Here is an 11370-nt window from a genome sequence, read left to right as displayed (position 1 = left end):
GCCCTCTTATCGTTGAGCGTGTGCGAACCCCTTTTTTTCCTTGCGACTCTGTTTTTCCTTGGGCATTGGTGTGGGGATCATTCCAATTTGTTAGATTGAAGAATCAGATGTTAAAGAGGACGAGTCATCTCCCCTGGCGGGTCAGTTGGGTTAGGGGAGAGAGAGAGGGAGGGCGGCACGGTGTCATCCACTCAACAAACGCAAGAGACAATATATACCACCAAAACGACAAACAAAACCAAGCGGAGCCGCTACACAGCTCTACAGACACAAGCCTTGAGATCGCGGCCCGAGAGACGCAGCCCCCTTAGCGGTCTTTATAGGAATGGGCCTACATGTGTAGGTAGAGGAATGTGCTAGGGAAAGAAACAGGTGCGTGGACAACCCCCTGGATTTAGTGGCCATCGCCGTAGCAGCAACATTGTCGGGCAGGGGTTGGGGAGGAGGGAAAAAAATGGCGTCAGTGATCTCCCACGTGCACTGGTGGCCCCCTCCGCGCTTACGAGCTTCACATCTTTCCCGCACTGCGTCCTCGATCCATTCCATCTCACAATCCCGCGAGGCGAGAGAAGGCAAGGCCAGGCCAACAAAGAGCACAAACAAGAAAGAAAGGGGAAAAATTGCCGGCGGTAACTACACACGCGCACAACACCCCGGCACACGCCCGTTGGCTTCATACTTTTATCTGCTTTCCTCGCTTTTTTTTTCTTGGCGGGTGAGGGAGTAGAGGGAGCTTCAGCACAAACTCTTTTTTGTCGCCGCTACTGTTGCCCGTGCGCCGGAATCACAAAATCCACAGAGGGAAAACGGTGTACGGCACCACAGGCAAATGTAACACACAAATAGGGGACCGACAAAAACATTTGGCAGAAAAAGTGGGGAAACTGCACTCGCACGCGCACACACACACACACACGCATACATGCCTCGCTCCGGGGCGAAGGGAGGCCAGCAGGGGGGGGGGGCTCGGAGACGCAAAAAATCTGTGTTAATTTGCGCGTGTGACAACGACCAGCCAGAGGGTTCGGGCACCCCAAAAACATATGCTAACAGGCACGATAGTGTTTTCTCGTTTCGACACAAGACTTCTTGCCTCCTTGACTATAACCCGAGAGGTCGCAGAAAGCGAAAACAGAAAAGGTTCAACAACACCCCCCCCGCCCCCCTTCTTCCTCCAAAGAAAAAAGACGACATACACGAAAGGGGGAGTGGACGGATATTCCTCCAAGATACAGCTGAATGGGACACCACACCCGAACTCTTCGCCCGCCGCACAGTAGATCCACCAAGGAGCACCAAGAAAGAAAGACGCACACTTTTTCCCCAGTACCGTTGCTTACGTCTAGTAGCGGGCAATTGCAGCTCGTTTGATGAAGCGAATGTCAACACGATGACCAAACAGCTCGTGTATGTTGTTGATACCGTACTTGATCATCGTCGGCCGCTCTAGCGAGAGACCCCAGGCCATCACCGCCACATCATCATCGAAACCCATTGGGCGAAGGAGCTCCGGTCGGAAAAGGCCGCTGTTGCCAACCTCAATCCATTTGTTCAGGCCGGTGTGGAAACCGAAGATCTCCATCGAAGGCTCTGTGTAGGGGTTGAAGGCCGGCTTGAAGCGCAGCTTCGAGACCCCAATGCGGCGAAAGAAGGAGTCGAAGGTATGCATCATTTTCGCAAGAGAAATGTCGCGATCGATCACAAACCCCTCGACCTGATGAAACTCGCAGAGGTGCGTGCGATCCATCTCCTCGTTGCGGAACACGCGGTCAATGCTGTAGTACCGCCCGGGGCGGAACTGGAGCGTTCCATCCGGGCCGCGGGGCGCAAACTTCGCGAGATTTTTCAGTACAAAGGCCGAAGAACCGGTCGTGTGGGTACGGAGCACATTACGGCTTGCCTCCTCGAGTTTCCACGGTGTACGGAAGTGTTCCTCATGTTGGGCCTTGACGCGCTCCAAGTAGTCCACGTCGCTGACTTTCGAGGTCTCTGGCTTGGAGAGGAAAAAAGTGTCCTGGAGATCCCGCGCGGGGTGCTGTTGAGGAATGAAGAGGGAGTCGAAGTTCCAGAAGGAGACTTCGGCCCAGTGCTGCGTGTTCATCTCCTGGAATCCGAGTTCCATGAGAATCTCTCGGAACTCCTGACGCACCTTCAACAGTGGATGCAGTGCGCCGCCGCTCACTTCGACACCCTGAGCAGAGAAGTTGTACTCCTTGAACTGTTTGTCTTTCCATGAGCCGTCAGCTAGCATCTCCCGCGTCAGGTCACCCACTGCCTTCGCGGCGCGCTCCGGGGCGTACGCAGCCCCCTTTGTGTACAGGAATATCTTCTTCACCTCCATCGAGGCGAGCTTGCGCTTCTTCAGCGTCTCCAGCGCCTTGGCGTCGATCTGGTCCGACGCAGTGTCAGCCTGCTTTAGCAAGTCGCGAACACCGTCCACGACGTTTTCGCCGCCCGGCAGCCGCTCCAGAAAGACTTTTCCTTCTTTCTTTGTCGTCATGAACATCTTCGACTTGATGCCATTGGCCAACGCCACCGACATCGCCTCCTTGCCAAGTTTGCTCGATACCTCCTCTTGGGTCATCTTTCCATCCTTGAGCAAACTCCAGACGAGGTACTCAGGGCTACCGCTCTCCATGATTTGCTTGCCCTCGTTGGAGAGCCTAAGTAGCATCTGCTGCTGCATTGTCGAGCTGATGTAGTTGTCCGCCTCCAGGGACTTGGCAGCTCCCACAACGTCCTGGTGGTCGACCTTAATTAATTCCGCCACATCCGTCGAGAGCACTCGGTCGGTGCTCGACAGGACCTTCAAAATGGCCGCCTCAATAGACGCCTGCTCCATTATCTCAGCAAGTGGCAACGAATCCTGACAGGGAAAAAAAAAGGGGGAGAGAGTAAATTCGACCACCTGAATAAATGGCCACTTTTTGTTAGTAATGTTATGCGATTGCGAAGTGCGTAGTGGAGTGCGTGTCAAGGGTGGGGGGGCGGAGAGAGTTTGGAGAAAGCGCGAAAGAGTTTACTCCCGCTCTCTTTGCGTTCGTATTACACGCGATAGAACGAGCAGAAGAAGAAGGATATGGTCTGGTGTACATGAGGAGGAGGAGGAGGAGGGGGATGACACCGTCACTGGCGGAATGAGGACGGACATCTGTGTGGCCACGGGGCATTCCATGTGTTGCACAGGGTGGGCTCACAACATGTCACGGTCTTCTACATCGACACTCTGCAGTAGTCTTTGGTTGCCAGTCCCAAAGAGCACATACTTGTAAATGGCCAGCAGCTTAACCCCCCGCGCTGAGGTGACACTCCACAAAACTTCGGTAAATCCGCCGCGCCCCCGCTCCCACACGACCCCTACCAAGTTGGCCACGGCCCAAACTAGTAAGGAAAAACATGTGGGGAAGCAACGTGTATTAGCGACAACGTGGACATTGACCAGTACTACAAAACACACGTGGCTCGCGTAGCACTCTCTTTGGTTGTTTTTGCCCCTTATGTCTCTCCCCACATCCTCCTCCGTCGACGGCGCGACTGAGGAAGTATCACCGCATCAAATTCGTCATTGTAGTAGTGAGCTGCGATAAAGGAAGCCGTGCGCGTCAAATCTGTTGCTGCGTCAGGGTCGGTTTCACCTCGCGACCGCTTCTGTGGTGACCCCGCAGTGACTAACGAGCTGGTGGCGCCACTCTGTGCTTTCCAAACCGCCCCACCAGTGGGCACGTGCCCTTTGGTATTTTCGCTCTCTTGCAACTCCTCTGCTTCCCATGGTTCCTTTGCCATGTTCGCTTCCCCCTCTCGTGCAGCAGAGGCACCTTGGTTGGCGCCAGTGTAATTGTGGCTGCCACCAAGATCATTCAGTGCGGTTGTGTGCTGCAGCCAAGGGGGCAGCATCGCCCGTTTAAGCAGCTTCTGGTGACTCTCCTGCTGCCGCGCGGCGTCGATCTCTCGCTGGGGTAGGAGGCGCACCTGGACGGACGCAGCGTGACGGTGGCGGGAGCGAAACTGATCAGCCAGGGACGCGCGACCGCGGAGTCGATCTCGATATTCGTGCTCGGTAAGAATCTCTTGCACATCCACCACACTCGGCGCGTCGCTTACCGAAGCAAAGCGCGTACTGTAGAGCGACATGAAGGCAAGCGCTTGCTGGAAGAGAAACGGGTCGCCAGCCAGTGTGCACTGCAGCTGGAACCCTTGTGGCAACGCAACGGCAGCAGCGAGAAAGCCCGCGCCTGCAGCAGGGGAATGCGCTGTTGTCTTGTGTGCCGATGCCGTGAGGGGGGCCTGCTGTGGCACAGATTTCGACGCCTGTACCTTTTCCCGTGTCATGATGCCCTTCCATATCTGTCTCACCGGGGGCAACAGGGTCACCAGAGTCTGCTTCTCCGCCAAACGCGTGTTTAGCTGCGTCTGAATGACGTGAAGGCAGAGGCTCAGGCTGTCCTTGCCACACCGGGGACAACGGGTGAGGGTCTCAGTAAACTCCTCTACAAGAAAGTAGCAAAAGCAGCCGAGACAGGGTACGCCGCGAATCGCGCTTTTACGCTGCATCGCCTCGGAGACATCAATGTGATCACTGAAGCCCCTGTCGGGGGGCCTGACGCCGACGCTGGCCTCCTGGGGCAGCTCACCGGCGGCGAAGAATGCGTGAGCGATGTTTGTGTCAGATTTCTGATAGACCGCCAGCTGTGCCTGCTTCACCGACTCCACGTACCGGCACGGCGGCACGTCAGTCACGCACGCAGACAGAAGCAGACGCGTCACGTGGGCATACACGAGGGGCAAGATCCGCTTGTAGTTCAGGTAATAACGAACATCCTTTGAGGTGGTCTCGGCAGTGCCCGTGCGTTGGTCGCGTTGCACTGCATGATCATTCACGACGGAATCTGCCGCAGCTCCGACAAGTGACCCCTCGCATTCGAGCTGCTGCGCCGTGCACCGCATTCCCATCGGAACGCCCTCGAGGCCAAACCGAACCCGGTCTTCTGTGATCCCCAGGTAGTTCACTAGCTCCGGCACTGTAACGCCATTTGCACCGAAGACGAGGCACATTGCGTCCACAACCAAAATTGTCAGCGGATGATGACTGGTCATCCGAAAATAGAGCTGCGCAATCGCCGTTGCGCGGATCGCGCCAGCGCCGGGCGCGGACGGATCCCACGCCCGCTCCAGCGAGCTACCCACATCCATTTCCCATAAATGTGTATGTGCCAGTGAGAGAAGGCGTCTGGTCAGTAGCCGTGGGCTGTCCTCGTTAGAATGTGTCGTTAAATGAGCAAAGACGGTTGGGTAGGTCATCATAAAAGAGCATAAAAAGAACAGCAGATCTGTGCGAATGCCCAAAGACACAGCGATGTGTGAAGATCCGCCAAATTGGAGGACCCCCGCCCAATACACATGTGGGGGGGGGGGGGGCTGAAGTAACGCGCACGTGCCACGCCCTGGACGACGCACTAAACTCATGTACACTGAGAGACACGAGGCCGCCAAGTACGAGTGCTTGTGGTACTTTCGGTGCGATATCCAGCACACACCGAAAGGCCGCTGTCGCGTCGCGCGCACTCCCCCCCCCCTCCCCACGACCTGAGCAAAGCCAGAATACCACAGCAGCAAAAAACAAAGAGGGGAGGAGGGTAAGGCAGCTCACCTGCCACACCTCCCCCTCCTCCTCCTCCTCTCCCCCTTTCTCTCGCGTGTGCTTTTAATCGCATTCTTTGTTCAAATTTAATGAAATATTCGCTTTGTGTGTGTGACAGTCTGAGGGTCAGCACAGTTACTTTTTTTTCTTTTGCCCCCGTTCTCCCCATAGGCTTACCACGACTTGCAGCCCCTCCGTTTACTTTCCCAGAAGTCATCTCCTAAGGCCGAAGAGTACACCAAAGGGAAAACAACAATTACACACCTCACTGACGACATCCGCAGCGACAGCAGTGTCAAGTCTCGGTTCGGACCCCGGAGCTCATGATCTGCACCATTGCAGCCGGTGGCTATCCCCCCGTAGCCGTGCCCTGCATGCCTCCCGCACGCGTCTCTCATCTTTTTCAAAGGCCCCTGCGGCCGCCACCCACCGCCCCAACCCTGCAGCGGTGAGGCCTCGTCTCACAGATCAAAACAAAGACCAGCTGCGCCCACTTCAGGAAAATGAGCACTCTCTCTACTTCTTTGAAGCCTTTGGTTTTGCCCTCGGAGCCTTGGGAGCAGCCTCAGGTGCAGCTGACGCAACCTCGCCCCCGTCTGCCTCCAACGGAGAAGCCTCGGAGTGCGACGGTGGCGCGGGCGGCTCAGCGATCGGCTGAGCCGCTTTCTCATCCACTTGGAGCGGCTGAGTGACCTGCGGCTGCAAAGCCGCTTGTGGCTGATTCTCCTGGTCCCCGCCATGCCCCACTGCATCCTCACCGTCGTCCCCGTCCCCGACCCCGTCACCTTTTTCGGCGCCGTCGCGCGAGGGCCGTGGGCCAGGGGCGAAGCGCGAGAACGTTACACGGAGGAAACGCTCCCGGACCTCCTTGGCGTGTATGGCGATGAGAGCGTCCACAGCCGTCTCCGTGTCTTTGTAAGCGACAATCGCTCCCTTCGGACCTCGTCTATAAAATGAGTCAGGCTCGAAGCCCGCTTCCTTCATGATCCCCTTCAGCTCGTCGTCCGATATGCCTTCTGTGAGGTTGCTGATGTAAAGGTTCTTGTCCGGGTGCACACGGCCTCGCACGTTCACCGGGGCGCGCGGGGCTGTACGGTGGTGGTAACCAGTGGTAAAAAGAGCGGCCTGAGTTGCCGGATCAGTTGCCGCCTTCGTTTCCCACTCGGTTTCCCGCTCCTGGTAACCGCTAAAGCGCTTCAGCCGCAGCACACCGCCGCGAAACGGGCAGTGCTGGAGATATTGGATCGCTGTCAAGGCGTCACCGGGGTGCTGAAACTGGGCCACCACATTCGTACGATCGCGAAACTGCCGCTTCAACGAGTTCACATTTCCAAAGACCTCCAAAAGCACCCACAGATCGTGCAAAGGGACCGACTCGGTTACACCGCTCACCATCACAGTGCAGCCATCTATCCCCGATCCCGGATAACGTACGGCGCTACCACAGCCACCCCCCCGCACTGGCGGGGTAGCCCCTGAGGGGGGCTCGTACGGGCTAAAGCCTGCAGCAGCACCGCACCCCAGACCGCCGCCGCGGCCGCCGAGGCCACCACGGATGGCGCCGTGGCCACCTCGCGTCATTGGCTTTGGCGTCATGTCACGCTCTGCGCCACGTTGCGTTGCCGGGCCGTGGTCGTACGCGCCGTCTGAGCATGGGTCACTGTCAACCCGGCCTCGGCCCTGAGAATCGGTAGTGGGCTGTCCAAGTTGCGGAGGATGCGGGTGCAGCGAATGCGGTGTGGCGCTCGGCGGAGCACTTGCTGGGGTGGTGCCCTCACAACCGCGAGCACCATCGCCGCGGTCCCAACCAGGGCTGTACGCGCCTGGTTGCGCAGTAGTGCTCGATGCGACGCCGTACGAGCTCGAGTGTGTAGATGACGGCATGTTTGTTGGGCCCTGAGTCGCTGCTGGGTAGTCACAACCGCTGTTGCCGACGTTATATGAATGGGGCCGATTGAGCTGCGGCGGCTGTTGCGCGGGATCGTAGCGGTCCCACACCGGCTCGAAGTAGAGCTTGACATAGCAGCAGTTGGGGTATATGGCATTGTTGTGAAATTGGTCCATGGCCTGTTGCGCCGACGCCACTTCCGCGAACTCAACCACACCGGTAGTGGTCGGGCCGCACGGACCGCACGACACGCTCACGGGCGGGGCAATCATGCTGAACATCTGCATGAGCACGTCGCGGGTAATCGGGTAGCGACAGTCCTCTACAACAACGCGCAGACGCGGAGAGGACTGCGGGGGAGTCGGCATAATTGCGTGGCCGGTGCCGCCGACTCGACTGGGGATCGGCATGCAGCTGCCAATGCTTTGCGGCAGTGATGAGGGTATCTGCTGTTGGAGCCTCGGATACGACTGCTGTTGCTGCTCATACGGCTGCAACTGGTGGGACTGGTGGCTCGGGTGCTGTTGGGGATACTGCTGCGGTGCCACATTGCCGTACATGGACTGTTCTTGATGTGCACCATTGCCGACGCCATAATTGTAGCCACCCATCATCTGCGGCTGCTGGAACTGTTGCTGCGGTGGCTGAGGCATCATAGGGTGCTGTTGAGGTAGCGGAAGCTGTTGCGGTGGCGGTGGCGCCTGCATTTGAGGATCTACGCGAACAGAAGTACCAATGACGTTCACAGAGCGACGGCTCAACAAAGCCTGCGCCTCCTGCTTCGTGCGCATCGTTACAGTGGCCTGACATGCGTGCGAATTCATTTCTATGTTAATGGCAGTTCCGTACATGAGCAAGGCCCGATGTATGTCGGACTCGATGCACCCCATTGGAAGGTTGCTGAGAACCACGGTGGTCATCGAGAACAAACTACGCTGGCGCGGTATCGACGGTGAAACAGATTCAAAGGCGAGAAAGAATTGGGAGTAGTCGTGAAAATCACCGCAATATTTTGTGTTCGGGGGGGGGGGGGATGGGAGGAGAACAACAAAGAAAAAAAACAGTTGTAGACGCTGCAGTCACACAGCAGCAAAACGAACAAGAAAAAAAAAAGGTCAACAGCGAAAGAGAGGGGGAGATAATGGCGGGCACCCACAAGGTTCGGCAGAACAAATGCTGTTAAAACGAGGAAACAGATGAAGCGTATGATGGACTCGAGCACAAACAAACGCGCACAACATGTGGCAAGAGAAATCACACAAGAAAGTAACTGATGAAAAGGGAGACGCGGGTGGGATAACGAGTGACTGGGAAGAGGCAAATGAAGGTAATAGAACGCGCTCCTCAGGATTTCAAGAAACCCGATGCGGGGTAATACCTCCTGGCCCTGCAAATGCACTCACTTGCCAATTAGCTACACCAACAGATGCGTTCTTCTTCTGTTTTCTTTTTTGCAGCTGTTGTCTGCCTGCTTCTTCACCTTCCCTCAAGGTCCAACAACCTCAAACGATTCTTACTTCTCTTTTCCTTTCCTTTCCTTTCCTTTCTTTTTTTTTTTGAGGACACGGGGACTTTCTTATTATTTTTTTTCCTGGCCTCTCTGACTCAAAGAAAAAAACACGAAACGGGCGGAGGGAGAGGGGAGGGGGTAGTTGTGAGGAGTGGGGATGAAAAACAAAAAAGAAAAAAGTCAATAAAGACACCAAGGAACACTGAGAAACGCCACACGAAAGCCCACTTTTTTATCGCCTTTGGTTTTGTGAGTGAAATGCGCTCCTTTTTTTTTGTGGGGCGGGGGGAGGGGCGCAAGCGATCCAATCCCCTGATATGTTCCCTTTCTTTTTGCACAGCTTGCGAATGTGGCGTCTGTCGTCGTCTTAGCGTCCTCTTCGTTTTGAAACCAATGACAGAATCAGAAAGGTGGAGGAGGCAGTCGAACAACTGCCGGGTCGACAATTGTTGTCTCGGTGTGTGGGAAGGAAAATGTTTTGGTGCGTGTCGCGTTGGCTACGTAAACGATCCCACAAAGGTGTGGTGGCACAAGTAACATTCGATGAAGAAAGGCAAGAGAAAAAACTATGATGTATAGGAGTACACACACTCGCACAACAACTAGGGGCAATTGGTGTCGGGGGAGGGGGAGCGGAGGGGGGGGATGAAGAGAGACCGCGTGAGAGCAAGGGGGAGGGGGAGGGAAGAGTGGGAGTAGAGCTGAAGGAAACCATCAACGACAGCAATCGCTCTTACACACTTCCCTGTTTTTTTTCTCCTTTTTTCTTTCCCTCACTTTCATGTACCTTGTACCTGCCATCGCCTCACCGCGTTCTTTTCTTTTTGTGTGTGTGACTTTCTCTCTTCAAGCGATGGTGGCTTACTTTTATGCACGCGATACAATCTTGCATGTGTGTAGAGGTTGAAGTCCTTCCAAATATATATATACATATATACATTTATACACAGCGGTTTGATTTTTTTTTCTCGTTGAGCCTGCGCAGACACGCATGTGTGCGCCCTAATTCCTCTCCTTCTTGGTATGTCCTCCTTTTTCTCCATGTAGATCTGCATCGTAGTTCGCTTGAACCTCCGCGTGAACATGTACGGGTGCTACCGGATAAGCTTTGGTGCCTTTAGCAGACGTCCTCAAGACCTCCATAACATGCACACACACACACACACACACACACGAGCGAGACGATCGAAATAACGTTTTTCTTTCACCAGCAAAATCTTTCTCCTCCGCATTTTTGGTACGTCAAACATGCAAGACTACACGTACACACAAAAAAACAAACGCACAGGCGTGTACAGACGTGGACCCTCACGCATTCCAATGGCAGACTACGTACCCCTTTCTTCCCTCTTCCCTAGACATCACCACGACGGGGGGAGGGGGGCACCAGTCAAAAAAGGCGGTGTATTGTTTCGTTTTCCTCCTCCTATACCGCTGGCATTTGGGGAGGCGGAGGCGGAGGAGGGGAGGGAGGGGAGAGAGGGAGGGAGGGAGGGAGGAAGAGAAGGAGGGAGAGAGGGAGGGAGGGAGGGAAGTGTTCCACCCCAAAAAAATAATCAGTGCAGACCACCTCCTCGCACTTACAGTCCTCTTTTGCGGGCTCATTTTTGTTACATGAGCCACCCTCTTTACCATTAACACATTAATTCTCTTTGCCTCTTTTTTTCTGCCTAACGGCTTTGAATGAGGGAAGCAGCGACACCGGTGACTTGAATAGAGCTCTACTATTCCCGGGGAATCCAAGAGGTTCCCGATCGCCCTGGATCGAGCAGATGGGATGCGCATTCGTTTGGTGGCTGAGACGAATAAAGTGGCCCCCCCCCAGACCCACGTTGCTACCACGTGCAAACTATCTCAGAGTTGACTCCGTGTCTACCTCATGCCACAGCTTACAAGCAGCACATTTGCAGTGATATGTAGTTCGACCGAAACCGGTGGAAATAGATGAGGTAATCGGGGGGAGAAGGAGGAGGAGGAGAGAAGGATGTGAGGGCAGACAAGTCTGCCGGTGTTGAACAGAGAGAGTGAACTGTAGGAGGCGCAGGATAAGAAGACTTTCAGATAAAGCAGAGAACAGTGCGCGCACGCACACGCGTGCTAAGAGTGTATTGCCGTCACAGGGACACACGAGGATATGCACAGCTACTCCAGTAGCAAAAGAAAAACGGAAAGGGAGAGAACAAGCGACATCAAGCACGGAAAAAAAAACGAACGCACGTGCACAGTACACACGTACGTACACATGTGCACAAAAAGAGTGCGGAGTTACCCAGAACACACACACGCACACACGACCCCCCCCTCCCTCAGTCAGCACAGTTCGCACACATTCAT

The 11370-nt window shown here is 55.3% G+C and overlaps 3 protein-coding genes across 3 annotated transcripts; all 3 read right to left on the bottom strand.

Moving 5' to 3' along the window:
- Positions 1–1342: 1342 nt before the first annotated feature.
- Positions 1343–2842, bottom strand: JKF63_02448 (uncharacterized protein; the record flags this gene model as incomplete). The annotated part of the gene is made up of 1 exon (XM_067898473.1): positions 1343–2842. One exon carries the CDS (start codon positions 2840–2842, stop codon positions 1343–1345), a length of 1500 nt encoding a protein of 499 aa, XP_067754630.1.
- Positions 2843–3495: 653 nt separating this feature from the next.
- JKF63_02447 (uncharacterized protein) lies at positions 3496–5190 on the bottom strand (the record flags this gene model as incomplete). The annotated part of the gene is made up of 1 exon (XM_067898472.1): positions 3496–5190. The coding sequence occupies one exon, from the start codon at positions 5188–5190 to the stop codon at positions 3496–3498; it is 1695 nt and encodes a 564-aa protein (XP_067754629.1).
- A 964-nt stretch (positions 5191–6154) lies between these two features.
- On the bottom strand, positions 6155–8446 carry JKF63_02446 (uncharacterized protein; the record flags this gene model as incomplete). The annotated part of the gene is made up of 1 exon (XM_067898471.1): positions 6155–8446. One exon carries the CDS (start codon positions 8444–8446, stop codon positions 6155–6157), a length of 2292 nt encoding a protein of 763 aa, XP_067754628.1.
- Positions 8447–11370: the final 2924 nt, after the last annotated feature.

This window comes from Porcisia hertigi, chromosome 32 (genome assembly GCF_017918235.1).
Source record: "Porcisia hertigi strain C119 chromosome 32, whole genome shotgun sequence".
Classification (NCBI taxonomy): Eukaryota; Euglenozoa; class Kinetoplastea; order Trypanosomatida; family Trypanosomatidae; genus Porcisia; species Porcisia hertigi.
This window is presented reverse-complemented; position numbering and strand designations above follow the sequence as displayed.